Genomic DNA, 18799 nt, shown 5'->3' on the forward strand with positions numbered 1-18799 from the left:
GCAGCTCAGGCAGGTCTGAAACAGGAAGTACAGGTTAGTGGCTGGAAGGCGGGACCAGAAGTCCTGTCTGAGAGACTGTGGAAGAACCAATGGGAAGCCCAGGAAAATGCAGGAGGCAGGACCAGGAAGCCCCCCCTGCGGACAGGCATCACCTGGTTACCAAGATGACAGAAACAGCATGGAGCCTGTTGCCCATTGTCGGGGCAAAAGTTCCCTGAGTTTTCCGAGCTGGTGGCATTTGGTTTCGTCTGCATTCCCCACCTGGTCAGGATCCTATGGCGAGTAGCAGCTTGCCTTGTCTCTGTGACCTGCAGTTGCAGCTTGTGTCTGCTGGTATTTTGTACTTTTTTTTTTTTTGTAGCATGTGGGTGCTTTAAAAGTGAGTTTTAGTGGCAGATGCCAGTGTTACTATCAGATCTTAAAGGAGTCTGCATTTAGGTCAGGTCGTTTAAGGGTTAAAAGCACTGCTGGCCATGGGACTAGTTACAGACTAGTTTAACATCACAGATTTTCCTTCTGTCTAATTCACTGACCTTCTACAATTCATCCCACAATACTCTGCAATCCTAAGCATGCTTAACTTCTGGATAGAACTTTTAACTCACTAAATTTTTAATATTTATACTGGAGTCCCCATATGGGCCACCATTTGTGGCTTTCTTTCCCAGCGACTTAAACACTCAGACCTTGTGCCCAGCCAGGGACGCCACTTGCCGGGTTCTTCATGACTAACACACTCAGGGGTCACTCCAGGGGAACTGGGCTACATGAAATAACCACACAAGAGACAGAAATACCTTTTTCTTTGGGGTTGCTGTGACGGCTCCTCTGACATTAAGAGTCCACAGAAAGAAAAAGAGAGAGAGGGCCCACACATGCCAACCCCTTTTATTGAAGAGAAACTATTCAAATGAGGCAAGGGGTCAGGTTTCAGGGGGCTGAGTCTAGCTCCATGATGTCCACTGTCAGCAGGTTGACTGACATCTAGGAAGGCCACACCCAAGGGCCCAGTAAGAGAAGGGGACACACAAAATGTGTTTCCATAGAACATTCTATCCTAAACAGGGCAAGGGGTTATATTACAAAGAAACAGGTGAGCATAGCTCCTCCCATGGGGATGTAGAAAGGCACACCCTTGCAGAAGACACAGTCCCTCAAACCCGAGAAGGGTGGGGCTGTCTAGCAGCATAGGTGTCGCCTGATGCCACATCACCCTGCAGGGAAGTTAACTCAGTCACGTGCGAGGTTGGTCTCCCACAACTAGGTTGCTCAGGCTGACCTCAAACTTGCAATCCTCCTGCCTTGGTACCTGGTGTCACTGAGATCACAGCGTGCACCACAATGCCCGGTGAATATTTGCATTTTTATAAGATAGAAACAGTATTTGTGTGGGAGGTGATTGGAAAGAGGGAAGAGAACAAAGGCAGAGAGACCAGTTGGGAGATGGCTGCAGTGACCCACTAGCGGGGATGGAGGATGGGCGGAGACAGAGCCAACCAATGGAGAGTGCTCTGGCCATTGGATGCACTTGATTCTACTCCCTCTTCTCACTGTTCTCACACTTGCTCCTCTGCCCAGTACTTCTGCTTCATGGGGAAGAATGTTGGTTTGTTTGTTGGCCTGGGAGATGTAGGACACAAAGGCTGGGTCACTCTCTGCATCTTCAACCTGGTTCTAGGACAGAGTTTTCTTTTGAAAATTTGACAGTTGTACTTCATATCAATTTATCCAAAACCATTTTACCAAGCCAGGCATGATAATACACACCTATAATCCCAGCAACTCCAGAGGCTGAAGCAGGAAGATCACAAATCCAAGGGCAGCCCTGCAACTTAGTAAGGCCTCAAGCAACATAGCAAGACCTCATCTCAAAATAAAAAGGGCTGGGGAAGTGCCTCAGTGGTAAATCACCCTGAGTTTAATCCCTGGTACCAAAAATTAAAATAAAGTCATTTTACTTCATGATCATTTCTAACCTTAGTCTCCTTTTCAATGGGTATTTTTTTTTCCTTCATTTTTTCAATGTCCAGTTTGGGGTTTATCTCAGTCACAGAATTTTTAAATCAGTTCTTGAAACAGTCAATTAAAGACTTTTTAATATACCTTTATAATTCTAATAATCAATTTTACAGTATCTCATGACTGAAGAAAGTTTTTTTTTTTTTTTAATTTTTGGGTGACTCCCAGTGCCAGTAAAAATGCCATTTCATGTGCATTTTGTATAAATGTTAAGAACTTCAGCTAGTTTTCCCTAAGATGTATCTTTGAATTTTAGTTTTTATTTTTAGGACATCAGAAGATGTCCTAAAAAGTATCTAGTTTATTTTTTGTTTTGGGTTTTTTCGTCACCTGATTTAAAGCCAACTTACTTTAGCAACATGGCTGTTGGAAAGCCTGCTTGGGCATGGAACCCGACTCACCATGGACGCAGAGTCTAAAATCTTTCTTCTGGGATTTTCCTGTGTTGTATTTGATTTCCGCTACATACAGTCCACTCATTTCCACAGTGAGATTCGAAATGTTCAAAATATACTTCTCAGTCAGGCATAATCTGTGCTTGTATTTGTCTTCAAATTCGTACCACTCCGGACCCGAGGGCTTCCAGGACACCAGGAGCTGCTGCTGCTCGGCCTCAGTATTCCACTTCCACTCTATCTCCCGGACGTCAGGGCTCAAAGTGTGGTTCAGGGGCAACTGAACAGATTCCCCCACGACCCTGTTCAAGGTGCAGGAAGGGCTGGGGTCTCTGACAGTCTGGAAACCTGCTAAAGGAAGAGCTGAGTTAGCAAAAGAAAACAGCACGTTGTATCTGCACATGGATTTCACGTCACATGGATATTTACAGAGAGGGAGCCAAAGTTGCAGAGGGGACTCCCTTGGGTGTTGATCTTGCCTAGAATGTGGCAGTTTTGATTCCAGCCACATGTCTGTCCCCCTCCTGGACTCTGGCTCTTTCCTTCTCTTGCTGAGGTGCAAAGACAACAAGCAGGGCGGAGCTTCTATTTCTATCCCATGGAGCTTCTAATTTAATAAATGAAAACGGTTCAAATGCAAGCTTGCACCCAACAGGGGCCTTGGTCTAATTCCAGGAAAAGGAAATTGACAATATCAAAGTTGGTAAATGATACTCCAACAGTCCATTTGTCTAAAGCTTGTTTCAGCTTTCTCTGCTGTTGACATTTTTCCTCAACCCACTGCAGTGTGGCCTCTGGCCTGACAGTCCTCTGAAATTGCCCTGGATTAGGTCACTAATAAACCCTTATTTATCAAACCCAGTTTTCACTCCTCAGTCGTATTCTTCTGACATTTGACATATGACTAGTTTTCTCTTTCTTGAAGCTCCGCTTGTTTGGTACAAATGTTTATCCCTTGGGCTCTCAGCTCAACTTCATTTAAAAAAATGTTTCATGCACTTTGCACTGTTGAGGTTCCTGGGAGGTGAGGACAAGCAAGCAGAGCAGATCTCTGTCCCCATGGGGATTTTGTTTGAATAAATTGCAAGTGAAGACAAAAAATAATTTCAGATATTTTAAGTGCAATGAAGAAAATTTTAAAAATGCAGCACAGATCCCTTGCCTAGCACTAAAATTTCTCAAAAATCTGAGAATTTTCTGCCTGATAAGTCAGAGACTATCTCCTACTACAGAAGCTTAAAATGCCAGACACTCATAGATAAGACAGATTCCTTCACAGATAAGACAGCACACAACATATGCTCCCCAATCACATGCACCAGACCCAGACTTTCAAATGCAAGCTAGTCACATCAAAAGAGCAAGGCCACAAGCTCTGTACTGCTGATGTGAAACCCACACAGCAGTCAGACCTGAAGCAATGGTGACAACTGTTTTGGAGCAGGGCAAGTGTCCAGGTCCATGACACTGGAGTGTGAGCTGTGAAGTCTCTGCCAGAAGGGACAAGCCAACTTCTACTGGACCAGCTCTGATGGTGTGACTTGGGATGTGGTTCCTGGATGAATAGTCTCAAAGCCTAGTCATTTGGGCCCTCAAAGATCAGAGGACACTTGCTAGTCTCTGATGCACATTTCCAATTAGTCCGCTGATTTCTGTTGTTTGGAAGAACCCTGATGAACACTTAGGATAACGTGATGGAATAATGGTGGTTTGGAGGAGTTATGGGGTGGGAGTTACTCATCAAGATAGGCCCCTAGGAAGGGTCAATTACACAGGGTCATGAAGGATGACAGGGAATGTTCTGGACAGAGGAAGAGTGTGTACAAAGGTTCCAATACAGAATCTAGCTTGACCTGTACATAGAATGGAAAGAATAACCATGGCTGGAGCAGATTGACTAAAGAAGAGATCTGAAGACCCAAGACTGAGAGTCGGGAAAGGTTTTATGAGGATCGGAAGTTTGGATTATGAGCTCAATAGCAAAATATCAGATGAGCTTTATAGAGTGATATCACAAGATCCGCATTTTTAATGATCACTTCAGAATAGATACTCTAGGGATAATGATTTCCCAAGAGTGGAAAAAGGGGGGCCGTGTATAGAGCTCAGTGGCAGGCCACTGGACGTCATGCGTGAGGCTCCAGGTTCAATCCCTGGCACCTCAAGAAAAGGGAAAAAAATGGAAACAGTGGGGAAGGGTTACAGTTAAGAGAACTTTTCAGTAGAGTAAGAGAAGAGTGGTGGCAGGGAAGGGGAAGAAGAAGAGGAATTCAGGAAAAAAAATACATCTGGACTATTGACTGTAAAATCATTCACATATTCTCTTATAATCTATTTAACTTCTCTAAAGTTGGGGAATATGGCCACACTTTATGATTTGAGTTTAATTCTTTCTATGTCCTCTCCTTTTTTCTTAGATTAGCTAAAGGTTTGCCAATTTTGTTGACATTTTCAAGGCACTAACTTGGGGACTCATGGATTCTTATGTCGTTTATCTCTGCACTATTTCTTTCCTTCTGCTGCTTTTGCCCCAAATGCCTTCAACTGCAGCTTCCAGCCTCACTCTGCCCTACCTCAGCACCAAGCCAGCTCTATACCCTCAGGCTCCAGGCCTGCCCAGAGCCAGGCTGGCCTCAGTGGCCCCAGGCTTCAGTCCTGCCTCAGTGTCAGGCCACCCCAAGTCCCCAGACTCCAGGACAGCATGGAAAGCTCAGGCCTACCACTGAAGCCCCAGGACATATACCTACTCCTATAGACCAAGCCTCCAGCACAGTCAGTTCCAGGATAGCCCCTGAAAGCCCATACTTCAAGCCAAGGCCCACAGACTCAATCTCCAGATCCACCCCAGAATCAAGCTGGCACCTTATGCTCAGAGCCAGGCATAGCCCAGGTCCTAGATTGAAACCCTAAAGATTCAGCCTCCAGATCCACCTCTCCTCCTGGCCAGCCCCATTGACCCAAGCTCCGGACCAACCCCACTATCTGACAACATCCCTAGCTCCTTCCCTGCTTAAGTGCCAGCCCACCCAGGAAAACCTAGATAATAGGCCAGTAACTATAGACCCAGCCACCAGCATGCCCCAGCTCCAGGTTGTCTCTTACTATCCCAGACTTTGAGATGGCACCCACACAACCAGCTCCAGAATGACCCCCACAGACCCAGGCTCAAGACCAGCCCATGTGCCTCCAAGTACCAGGTCAGCCTCACTAAGCCAAGGCCCAGACTGCTCCACTGCCCCCCCCAACCAGAGACTCAGGGTCAAGGCCCACTGCAGTGCCAGGCCAGTCCCTGAGGACTCGGGATCCAGGCCCATCCCCATGGACCCAGCCACCAGTGCCTGTTCCAATGTCAGATCAGCGCCTATACACCCAGGCTTCAGGCCAGCTGCCACAGATATGGGCTTACAGACCTCCCCCATGGACCCAGTGAAAGGTCCATCCCAAGGGATGCTAGCACAGGACAGCTCCCATAAACCCAGAATCCAGGCCTTCCCAAACCCTAAGCCCTAACTCATGAACCCAGGCATCAGGCCAGCCTGCTCAAGGACTCCAGCAGCCAATCCACACATGGGCCCCACCAGATGACCTGCCCAGACCTCTGGGACAGATTACCATTCCAGGGCTTTCCCTGCTGAAGCTAGTCTGTGAAAAACTGGACGACAAGCCTACTTCTTCAAATGTGAAGACTCCAACGCATGGCCACAAGGATCATGAACAACAGCAAAGGGAATTAAGGGGAAAAAACAAAACACAAATAACATATCCTAAACAAATGATGATTTACAAACTACCTAACAAATAATTAATCAACCTAAAGAACTTCAGTGAGCTTTAAGTGAGCACAGATAGCTGGGCATGGTGGTACACACCTGTAATCCCAGGAACTCAGGGGGCTGAGACAGGAGGATTGAAAGTTCAAAGCCAGCCTGAGCAACTTAAGAAGACCCTGTCTCAAAATAAAAAATGGCTGAGGATGTAGCTCAGTGGTTAAGCACCTCTGGGTTCTTCCCTGGTAGAGAGAGAGAGAGAGAGAGAGAGAGAGAGAGAGAGAGAGAATGCAGATAGATAGATAACTAACAAAATTTCAGAGGTTGAAAGAGATATAGAAACCATTAAAAAAAAAGGAAGGGAGAAAGTGAAAGAACCAAAAATTCTGAAACTAAAGAACTCAATGACTAAACTGAAAAACTCTATAGATAGCACCAATAAAAGAGTCAATCAGTGAGGAAATAAGAAAGAACCAGTAAGATTGAAAACAAGTTATTTGAAATTACCTAGTCAACCAAACAAAAAGACAACAGAATAAAGAGAATCAACAGGAACTGTGAGATTACCACCAAGGAACTAGTATATGCATTATGAGTGCCCCAGAGGAACACAGAGTAAGAAAAAAGGAAAAGCTTATTTAAAGAAATAACTTTAATAAGTATATATTCAAAGGATTTAAAATCAGCATACTACAGTGACACAGCAACATCAATATTTACAGCAGCACAATTCATAAGAGCTAAGCTATGGAGCCAAGCTATGTGCCCTTCAACAGATTAATGGATAAAGAAAATGTGGTATGTATACACAGTTGAGTATTAGCCCTAAAGAAGAATGGCTTTATGATGTTTGCCAATAAATGGATGGATCTGGAAACTATCGTGCTAACTAAAATAAGCCAGTCCCAAAAAGCTAAAGGCTGAGTTTTCTCAGATATAGCACACAATAAAGGGCAGGGGGGTTAAAAAAAAGAATAGAAGATCAGTGGAGTAGACAAGGGGAATGAAGAGGGGAAGGGAGGAAAGATGGATCAGAGAAGACAGTGAAATGAATCTGACATAACATTCCTATGTACATATACGAATATACCACAGTGAATCTCACCACTGTGTACACCTACAAGAAATCAAATTTTAAAAAATAACTATGGATAAGTGGCAGAACAATCAGTAGAGTAGAGGGAAGGGAGCAGGGGAGGGGGAAGGGAAGGAGAAGGAGAGGTACAGGGTACTGAATTAGAACAGGATATATTCCATGCTCTTATAATTATGCCAAAAAGGAATCTATTGTTATATATAACTAAAAAGAACCAGTAAAAATAAAATTAAAACAAAAAAAGAAATAATGACAGAAAACTCCCAAATCTGGAGAGAAAATTGAACATCCAAAATCATGAAGCCCAAAGAACTCCAAATAAGTACAGATCTCCATTGACACATATTATAATTAAATTCTCAAAAGTAAAAAAACAAAAGAAAAATTGGAAAGCAAGAGGAGAAAAGAAAATCATCACATAAAAAGGAAAATCCATAAGAATACCCATAAAAATATATCTGTAAGAATATTTTTTAGCAGAAATCTTGCAGGCCAGGAGAGACTAGAAGGATATATTCAAAGTATTGAAGGTGAAGGGACTACTGATCAAGGATACTATACCTGGCAAATCTATGATTCAGAAATAAGGAAGAAAAGAAGATAATCCGAGACAAACAAGCTGTAGGAATTTGTCACCACTAGACATGCTTCACAAGAAATGCTAAAAGGAGTTCATCAAGTCGAAATGGAAAGATCCTAACACTAAAACATAAAAACTCATCATAAGGGCAAAAATATAGTCAAATTCAGAATACTCTAATACTGTAATGTTAGTACAAGAATCACTTTTTACTATAGAATTAAATTGAAAAGTATTAAAATAACTACAACAATTTCTTAGAGGATGTAATCAAAAGACGGAGAGTGCCCGAATGGATAAATAAACTAAATTCAACTATATGCACCTGCAGGGGACTTGCTTTAACTTTAAGGACATTTATAAGCTGAAAGTGAAGGGATGGAAAAGAGATATTCAGTGGAAATAGAAACTAAAAAGAACAGGAATGGCTATACATATATCAAACAAATAGATTTACATCAAAAATGGTCATAAGGAATTATCATGTAATGATAAAGGGAACAATCCATCAAGAGGGCATAATAATTGTCAATATATATCCAATATCAGAAAACTTAAATATAGATGGCTGTGGGTGTAGGTCAGTGGCAGAGCACCTTGCCTGGCATGTGTGAGGCCCTGGGTTCAATCCCCAGCACTGAAAAAAAAAAAAGAAAAAGAAAAAGAAAGAAAAAGAATTAAATCTAAATATGTGAAGCAAATGTTTACAAAACTGAAGGGAGAAATGGCAACACAATAATACTAAGTGACTTTACTCTTAATATTCCACTTTCAACAATGAGGATCCATAAAGAATATCAGTAAGGACACAGTGGACCTGAACAACACTATGGACCAAATAAACCTAACAGACATCTGTAGGGAGCCTCTCTGAATGACCACGCTTTCCAGCCCTGAAGCACAAGGCTCTGACCAATAACTACACTTTGTGATGACCTGGGCATTGTCCCAGCTCCGACAGCAAGGTGGATCTTCAGGTGTAAGTATACCAGCTGGGGCTGAGCTACACTCACCTGTTCCTTTGTAATCCTACCCCTTGCCTCATTTGAATGGCTTCTTCCCAATAAAAGGGTTCTGCACATGCTCCTCTCTCTCTTTTCACAGACCCCTGAGGTCAGAGGAGCCATCACAGGACCCAAAAAAAAAAAAGGTATTTCTCTGTCTCTGTGGGATTATTTTGTGCCAGTTCACCTGGGGTGACCTTGAGTGTTTAGTCGTGGAACACGACATCTACAGAACATTCCATCCAATAGCGACAGAATACACATTCTTTACAAGAACACATAGAACATACTCCTGTGGGATGCTATCTGTGAATTATTTGAGCATCTTCACTCGGCCTTGAGCCAGGGAAATTTAGGTTTGATGTTGCAAACTATTTTGTGGCTCCTCTCACTCAATGGATTGTGCAATGCACTTGACCTCTGTCTTCACTCAAGTAGGGAGACCACTCATAGGTCTGGAGTTGAGAGTAACCTGTTGGAAACGTGACAGCCCACTTCCTACCTTATTTGGCAAAGAACATTCCATGGAAATTTTTGATGCTTTCCCATAGAAACAAAGCAAGCACAGCCTCTCACTCTCTTTCCAATGTGGAAGCTCCATCCCTAAGATCCAAGAGCCGACCCACCCCCACTTTCTAAAATCACTTCCTGTGTCCTGTGGTTTCTTGGCCCTTAGCTTTAGTTTACAGCCAACCCAAATTCCACTGCCCACACAGGATGTGGGCAAGATTTTCCAAATAGCATTTTTTTTGAGTTGTAGTTGGACAGGATGCCTTTATTTTATTTGTTTATTTTTATGTGGTGCTAAGGATCAAACCCAGTGCTTCACACATGCTAGGCAAGTGCTCTACCACTAAGCTACAGCCCCAGCCCCCAAAGATCATTCTTATAAATGTAATTTTTAAAAATTTAATAAAAAATTAATAATAAAAAAACCTAAACAAATTCAAGAAGATTAAAATCAAATCAAGTATCTTGTCCAAACACAATGGTATGAAACTATAAATTAGTAAGAGGAAAATTCACAAATAAGTGGAAATTACACAATACATCCTGACATCTCAAAATATTGTATATAGATAAGGCAGTTCTAAGAGCGCATTTATAGCAATAAATACCTACATTAAAGAAGAAGAAAGATCTCAAAGGATTAACCTAGGTTTATAACTCAGGAAATAGAAATCGATTTTTTTCCTTTTAGCCAAAGCCACCATCTTCTAGTAATTTGCCAAAATGAGCAAAAATAGGCACCTGTCACATGTTCGGCCTTTCGGGAAACATAATAGAGTGGTTCCTTTAGCCACATACATGTGTGTCTACAAGAGTGACATTACAGACATCAAGAGGATGGGTACTGTTCAAAAGGAATGCCCCACAACTGTCACTGCAGCAAACCCATGTCACCAGCACCCCGTGGGCACTGTTGTAAACAAGCAAGTGAAGGGCAAGATTATTGCCAAGAAAATAAATGTGCATATTGAGCACATTAAGCACTTAGAGCAAAACAGATTCCTGAAATGCATAAAGGAAAATAATAAGAAAAAGAAGAGAACCAAAGAGAAAGGTACTGGAGCTCCACTGGAGCCCCCGCCCACTGTGCCCAGAGAAGCATACTTGGTGAGAGCCAAGGAAAGGAGCCTGAGGGGCTGGAACCTGTTCCCCAAGGAATTCATGAAATAATAGGGGGGGAGGAAGAGGTGAAGGAGGAGGAAGGGAGGAGACAGGCAGGCATGCTCAAAAAAGAGGAACTAACCCCAAAGTCAGCAAAAGAAAAGAAATAACAAAGATCAGTGCAGAAATAAATGAAATAGAGATTAGGGGAACAATAGAAAAGGTCAATCAAACTAGCAGTTGATTTTGTTGAGGAGATAAAATTGGCAAACCACCAATGAGACTAAGAAAAAAGAGATATTTAAATAAATGAAATAAAAAATGAATGAGAAAACATTACAACTAATACTACATAAGTACAAAGGATCACAAAACACTACTATTGAAAATCATGCACCAACAAGTTGCAAAACCTAGAAAAATATAATTTCTCAGAAATATGCAACCTTTAAGACTGAATTATTTTAAAAGTTGCATATTTCTGAGAAATCGTATTTTTCTAGGTTTTGCAACTTGTTGGTGCAAATGGCCATATATACAAATGGCCAACAGTTATATGAAAATGGCTCAGCATCACCTACCATCAGGGAAATGCAAATTAAAACCACATGAGACATTGCCTCATATCTTTGGATGACTTTCCAAAAGGATAAGAGACAGCAAGCGTCAGTGAGGATGTACAGAAAAGAAACCCTTTGTACACTATTGGTAGGAATGCAAATTAGAACAGCCGTTATGGAAAACAATATGGAATTTGCTCAAATATGAAATAAAGAACTACCCTATGTCCCATTTCTGTATATGTAACCAAAGGAATTTACATCAGTATGTCAAAGAGATACCTGTCTTTCCATTTTTTAATCTACTGAACGTCTATTCTTCCCCTCCCCCTCCCCCTCCCCCCCTTATTGTGGGTCAGCTGCCACAGATCAGAGAAAATGTTCAACTTTTGGCTTTTAGGGACTAATTTCCCCATGGACATATATGAAAACAGCACAGTGAATCCCACCATCATGTGCATCAATAAGAATGGGATCCTAACTAGAATAAAATATATTTCATGCTTGTGTGATTATGTCAAAATGGATTCTACTATCACTTTTAACTAAAAAAGAACCAATAAAAAAAAAACTAAATAAAAAGACCAAAGAGTAGAGAAAGGAGACCGGGGGAGGGAGGAGGGGATGACAAGGGAAGAAGCTGGGAATGAAAGCCATCAAATTATGTTATGTGCAGAATCATAATGCACCAACCAAAAAAAGCTACTAATAAGTGTATAAATCTAGAGGTGCTAATAATATTATTCCTCAACCCTGGTGGCACTCCTTTAGAAATGAATTACAGTAGATGGGGTAGAGAGAGAAGATGGGAGGGGAGTGGAGGGGATGGGGATAGTAGGGGATAGGAAAGGCAGCAAAATACAACAGACACTAGTATGGCAGTATGTATAAACGTGGATGTAAAACTGATGTGATTCAGCAATCTGTATGCGTGGTAAAAATGGGAGTTCATAACCCACTTGAATCAAATGTATGAAATATGATGTGTCAAGAGCTTTGTAATGTTTTGAACAACTAATAAAAAAAAGAGAGCGATAGTGCCTACTTCCACCCCCAAATACTGATTTAATTGTGTCTGTGTTGGGCCTTAGATATTGAACTCTAAACAGTTCTCCTGGTGCTTCTAAAATGTAGTCAGGGTTGAGCATTGCTTTAACTGGGTTTCCCTGTGTCTTTGCTGATCAAAGTATGGTCTAAACAGTTATCAGCATCATTTCATAGCTTGTTAGACATACAGAATCTGAGACCTCACCCAGATGTTGCATCAGAATACACATTTAACAAGGTCCCAGATGATTCCTAACTAATCACAGTAAAGTTGGGTCCCAGGCATATTTGAGTGGGGGGAGTACCAGGCATTGAACCCCAGGGCACTCAACCACTGAGCCACATCACCTTGAAGTCCTGATGCACAACGGGGATTGAAAAATCACTGTAGTCTGGTGTGGTAGTGCCATGACTTGTGACTCAGCACGGATGCATCATGTTGTCAAATTTATGAACTTGGATTTCCAGTTTCAGAGGCTTTTTACTATTTTTGTCTTTGGTTTTATCATGTAAGGCTTTCCTACTCTCAGTTGTTAACATTAAAAAAATCCCTTTTTGCATTTTTTATTTTCATGTTTGAGGTTCTGCATGTATGATAATTTCAGCACAGCAAAATATACCTAAAATTCACATTTTAATCATTTTAAATGTGCAATTCAGTGTTATTAAGTACATTCACAATCATCACCACTGTCCTTTTCCTGATAGAAATTTCCACATTTAAATCCTTGGTCCTATGGAGCTTCTTTTGGCTTGAGGTCTGTGGAGTGAATGCAGCTGGTTTTGCCCTAGTTCTGATGGCTTGCTAACTATCACAAAAGCACTCATTGTGTTTTTCTCTGTACTTTGTCTATTCATGTTATCCCGTTGCCTCAATAAACATATTGACATATGTTTCAATATCTGCCAGGGCTAGTCCTTCTGACTATGTTTATTTTTTGAAATATTTTTGAAGTTTTTGCCTCCTTCTTCCTTATAAAGAACCTGCTTGTCTGAGATGTTTTTAATCCTCTTAATATTTTTTGGTAGGATCATGGTTATTTACTAACATCAAGAGAATGTACTTTTGCCTAATTTAATTTCCTACTAGACAAATCAATATCTTTTACATGTATCTTACTGTATTTGTAAATAGGCACTTTATTTTTCTAGAGCCAAAACATCTTTCTGGTTACTAGTATCATGCTGTGAATCTATTTATTTCTCTATTTTAAGTTTGTATGTTTTCCTTTGCTGGGTTCTCCTATTACTTGTAATAATTTTCCAGTGAGTGCTTTTAGATTTTGAAGAAAAAATAAATAAATCATTACAGAACAATTACAATATGACCCTTTCCTTTGAAATGTTTTGTCTCACTTCTTTCTCTGGCAGAACTATGTTAACTAGTAAGCATAACACTGTTAAATTATAGTAGTAAAGGTGGAATTACCTAGTCCCTAAATATTTGTTATAATTAATTTGTAAAACTATGCCATTTACTCTCTGAGAAGTAACTTTTTGACAATTTAATGTTTTTTTTAATATGATAATTTATTTGTTTAGATTGTCTTTCTCTTCTGGAGAAACTATATTTTCACCAAATTAACCTATATTTCCCTACAAAAGGATTATTTTAATTGAGGTTTTCATTAAAATCTTTTGGCTTCCTTTGTGTACATATTTCCTGCTCTTTTCTTTCTTTCTTTTTTGGGGTATTCAGGTTTTCAAGGGAGGGTTTTTTATTGGTGCAGAGTGGGTTCATTGTGTCATGTTCATATATACACAAAATTGATCAAATTTTGTTCTCTAGTCTTTGAACAGAGATCTAAATCAAGAGAAAGTATGTGGTTTGAGTTCAGCAGAAACAAGGGAATTTCAAGAAACCAACTGTATTAGGTAAAACATAAAGAGCTTCACATACCAGGGAAGTTGAGTCCACGTATCTGTAATGGCCTGGAATATTCTGAGAGCCACCTGATCTCCCTCTCTCCCTTTTTCTCTCTTTCCTACTTAAAGAAATTTATTAAGGTATTTCGCACCAGGCTACAGAAAAGTTTTTTCACTATGTACAGAAAGAGAAAGTTCCCTGCTACAACATAATTGAGAGAAATCACTTGAGAGAGATTTGTGCTGCAGTCTCTGTTAAGATCCAGAGTTAAAAAAAAAAATAAGATCCAGAGTTTCTGGTTCCCAGTTTTCTTCCAACTACACATCTAAAATTGATAAAACATAGAGAAAAAGAATCAAATCCAACAATACAGCTCTTCTCTTATTCTATCTCTGGTGTACAAAGAGATCCTGTGCCCTGCACTGAGGGACATGCAAATACAAGTCCATAAAGTTTTTTCCTTGCAAAATTTCACAAAACCAAGATTAGGGCTGGCACTAAAGCTTAGTGGTAAAGTGTGTGCTTACCTTGCACAGGCTCTGGATTGGATCCTCAGCACCAAAATAATAACTACTACTACTACTATTATTATTATTATTATTATAAATATTATGATACAATACTGTATGCCTTATATTTTTGACCTGTTTTTATATTTCTAAGTGAAATATAACTAAAGAGGCAATTCCAGGCTTAGCTTTGTAAGAAACAGTGACACTGTTTTCCAGAGAAGCCACAATGTGTCACGTTGCCATCAGCAACTGAGTGATCTGATTGTCTGCATCCTCTCCATCAGTTGGTGCTGACATTTTTTTTATTTCAGTCCTTCTGTTGAGTGTGTGGTGGTGTCGACGTCTTGTTGTAGTTTTAAACTGTGCTCTCTGGTGGCTAATCATATTGAAAATGTTGGCCTATGCTTCTTTCCCATCTGCATAACCTCCTGGAGATGTGCTTTCCCCCATTGTAGCAGCTGAGTCTGTGGAGCTTTGTAGATAGATGACATTTCAGTGGTTTCATGGATACAAGGTGTGCACAGATTTTCTCCCACTCTGCAGCTTGGTTTTTGTCTCCTTATATGGACATTCCCTGAGCAAAAGTTCTCCTTCCTTTCCTTTTCTTCTTATTTATTTATTTATTTATTCATTCATTTATTTATTTTTTGAGTCCTGGAACATGCTAAGCAAGCACTTCATCACCGAGCTATATCCGCAGACCAAGTCTGTCATGCTGTATTCTTTAAAAGTTTAAATTTTTTTGTATATATATATATTATTGGTTGTTCAAAACATTACAAAGCTCTTGACATAGCATATTTCATACATTAGATTCAAGTGGGTTATGAACTCCCATTTTTACTCCAAATACAGATAAATTAAATAAAAACGCAAGTTTAATTTCTTTTTTTTTTCTTTTTTTTAATAAAGGATAAAGGATGATTCATTCTGTCATTTCAGTATAAACAGAAATGAGTTCATCATGGCTCAAAAGGCCTGAATGTGGCGTTTCTGGGAAACAGTGTGTTTGGCAAATATTTAAAGGAAGGAAAGTACATTGTGGTTAGAGACACTGGAGTCACCTCCCTGCACTCCCCCATCACAGAGGGCTCCAGGCAGCTTAGATATGACCGGCCTCCATCTGCTTAGTTGAGACCAAGCACACAGATGCAGGCAAGGCAGAAGCAGCTGCATCTCCTCTGAGGGACTTCCACCCTCAGTGGTTGCTGGGCAGCCCATAACACAAACCCAAGAAGGCAGCTGGAGGTTGAGTGGCTTCCTGTGTTCAGGGCTTGGCCACCCATGCCATTTTCTTAGCAAGGTGATGATCATTATGGCAGAACCACAGAGCCAGCCTAAGTTAACCAGCATCTCATGAAGAGTGGCAGGAACCGCACTAAGTGTCCATGGATGGACAAATAGATAAAGAAAGTGTGGTCTATATACACAGTGGAGTTTTATACGGCCCTAAAGAAAGATGAAATTACAGCATGTGCAGGAAAATGAATGAAACTAGAGACCATTGTATTGAATGAAATAAGTCAAAGGAGGAAGGTTAAGGGCTGTATGTTTTCTCTCATAGGTGGAAGGTAGAGAGGAAAAAGGAAAACAAAGGTGGGGGATGGGTCCCCTAAAACACAAAGGGAAATCAGTAGAGGAAAGAGACAAAGGGGCGGGGGCAGGGAGGGAGGGGAAGATGTGGGGGGAGTGATATTAGCCCAATTAGATCCTTATCCATTTTGTGCCTACAGGAATCAGTAACAATGAATCCCATCGATATGTCGAACTATAATGCACCAATAAAAAATATGGGAAAATAACAATAAATAAATTTCAAAAAAAGAAGAGAGGAGGATTTCCCAAACTAACCACTGACCCCAAAGATCCCATGACCCAAACAGGAAAATGACAGCATTGGTCGAGTAGAAAAAGGAAAGGCAGGGCACACAGGGGAAGGAAGGTACTAAGGAGCTGTTTCCTATTGAGATATAAATGGAATTGCTTCCCTCGGGGCTGCAGATGAAGGGAGAGCAGAGTTACGAGGACAGAAGTTCTTTCCAATAGCAGAGGGCCATTTGGGATTCTGCCCCCCACCCCGCCCCAGAGCCCTTGAATTAATAGAGCTGGAGTCCTGTGGGTGGGAAAGGTGGGAGGAAGATCAGGGGTGAAGTGCAAGGGCATGGAATTTAGAAAGACCTGGCTTCACAGCCAGATCACACAGAGGCAGCGCATGGTCTGGGGGCAGCTGGAATCCTAGTGTGAAACCTATTAGATCTACAATTGATCTCCTCCAGGTTGATCAGCCTCTCAGAGCCTACATTCCTTCAAAGGCTAAATGGGGGTGATGGATCTACTGAGCCCATATATAAGCTCTAGGTTATGATTTCTAAGCTACTTCAATGCTCCTGTGTTGATATAGTTGAAACATTGGCAGAATTGAAAACTTGGGCTTTGTGGGTTAAGAAGACTTAAGTATAAAGCCAGATTCCCAACCAACACTCCTGTGCCTGGTGCTTGTCCCTTCCTGCTTCATTATCCTTGACCAAACGTCACAGATAACACATGGTGTGTGAGGCTGGAATGAGATCAGGTCTGTAACACCCCAGTCCAGATCTTGCATATGACAGGGCTCAACACATGCTTATTCCTGTCCTTCCTTCTAACCAAGTCCTTTCCATCTTCTCATCTCAGGAAAACTCAGTGGCCCAACTAAAGTCACTTACTAAAGCCATCGTTTCACCACCTTAATGTCACTTGACAAGGTGTTATCACCCTCTTTTTGGGTTCTGGCTTTTCATTACTCTAACTAGACCACAATGAATGTCTTCATGCAGAAGCTTTGAGTGTATGACACTGTTTTCCCCCTTTGGGGTTAAACCCCAGAGGTGGAAATACCATTAAAAAAAAAGGTATAAACATGTGAAATGTTCAAACGTTTCTGACACATCCAACAGACTATTTAGAAGCCTTCAGTCACTTAAAAACTGTCTATAATGCATAAGAACACCTTATGCTCCATTGCTGTACAATGAAACGTCCAGGAAAGCACACAATCTCTGTGCTATCACAACCCCTTAGTGCCCAGAGGAAAATCTTGTCTCTTTTTAAACTGCTGGATCATGAAAAAATCACCAATTACAAATCAAAGTTGTTTTTTTTTATCCATTTGCAAGTTTTCACCAAGAGAGAAGTACATAACACCACACACTTAAGTTGCTATGTTACACAGTGATCAGAATGTGCACCATCTTTTAATGTCTCAGACAGCACCTTGGGTTAGGGATTATCTTGCTTTCCTACCTACTCCCAGGCGCAGGTAGGGGAAGTGGCTCCCCTCCTCTCCTCCAGTGGTGACTCTTAGGAGGGCCATTTTATTGCTGAGGTTACAATCTCAGAAGGCACACCTGTTTGTCCCGGGGTATATGTCCATGATTTTATGAACACTAGGTGGCAGAACCAGAGTAGGGACCCAGTGGGTCTGATTGCAGAATCCAGTCCCTCTTTCAACTCTAACAAGGTTTTGCAGCCAGAGCAGAGTAGGAGACACTGAGTCAGGCTGGTTCATGGGAGGCAATCCTACCTCTCAGTCTAGGAGTAGAGGAAGGAAGTGGGCTGGAGGACTGGGTAGGTCATAAATGGAAGAAAATGATTGTAAATTTGCATTGTAAATTGTAATTTTTTCCCATTCTTTTTTGCTAAAGCAGCAAGAAACCAAATGCTCAGGACATTGCTCTCAAGAGAGCAGCTGCCGCTGAGCACAGCCTGGCAAATAATTGTCTTCTGAAGTCAGAAAAATATACTGAAGCACAGAAAACTCACCCGGAGGAGTACACAGAGTATCTAGGGTATTTAGTTTTGTGAAGTATGAAACATGGTTTTTTTTATTCATCTCTATATCATTTGTCATATTTTTCAAATTTCCTACAGTCAATATGAATTATTCCTGGTGTCAGAAAAACATCATTGTGTTTCAAGCCTGGGTCCTTTGCCTCAGCAGGCAAGGAGCCACTCAGCATGTGACAGTGATTTGCCTGAGGGGGCAACTGGCGCTCTCCCAGAGAGTCCCCAAGTCCCTTTTCCTCACTTCAGCCTTCAGAAACGCATGGGGAATCTGGAGGTTGAGTCCAGGGAAGCCCTAGCTCCTTCCCACCTGCCTTACACCCACATCCACCCATACTCACACACACCCCCACACACACCCCACCCCCACACACACCCCTATGCCACTACTCACCAGGAAAAGGAAGGAACTGAAGCATCAGGATCTGGGTGTGGAGCCAGCAGAGGCTTGCCAGAGGGTCCATCATTGCCTTCACAGCCTTCCCTGGCCTCCTAGGGACCCAGGTGAGACGTGGCCCC

At 41.5% G+C, this 18799-nt stretch overlaps 1 protein-coding gene and 1 long non-coding RNA gene across 3 annotated transcripts in view; one reads left to right on the forward strand and one right to left on the reverse strand.

Moving 5' to 3' along the window:
* Window positions 1–18793, reverse strand: part of LOC107156665 (SLAM family member 9-like) — a 44099-nt gene extending 25306 nt beyond the window's left edge. Inside the window, exons 1-2 of one of the 2 annotated variants that reach the window (XM_015502699.2) lie at window positions 18675–18793; window positions 2421–2765 (exon numbers count right to left, since the gene is read on the reverse strand). In XM_015502699.2, coding sequence (XP_015358185.1) covers window positions 2421–2765; window positions 18675–18747 — 418 coding nt within the window. In that variant the 5' untranslated portion in view covers window positions 18748–18793. The remainder of the gene's footprint in view (window positions 1–2420; window positions 2766–18674) is intronic. The other variant, XM_048814656.1, reaches the window with a different exon arrangement.
* LOC125620243 overlaps window positions 800–18799 on the forward strand; it is a 25760-nt gene continuing 7760 nt past the window's right edge. Inside the window, exons 1-2 of the long non-coding RNA XR_007351847.1 lie at window positions 800–840; window positions 12838–12846. This is a non-coding gene — a long non-coding RNA (uncharacterized LOC125620243). The remainder of the gene's footprint in view (window positions 841–12837; window positions 12847–18799) is intronic.

The sequence above is a fragment of the Marmota marmota genome, unplaced genomic scaffold (assembly GCF_001458135.2).
Source record: "Marmota marmota marmota unplaced genomic scaffold, marMar, whole genome shotgun sequence".
Lineage (NCBI taxonomy): Eukaryota > Metazoa > Chordata > Mammalia > Rodentia > Sciuridae > Marmota > Marmota marmota.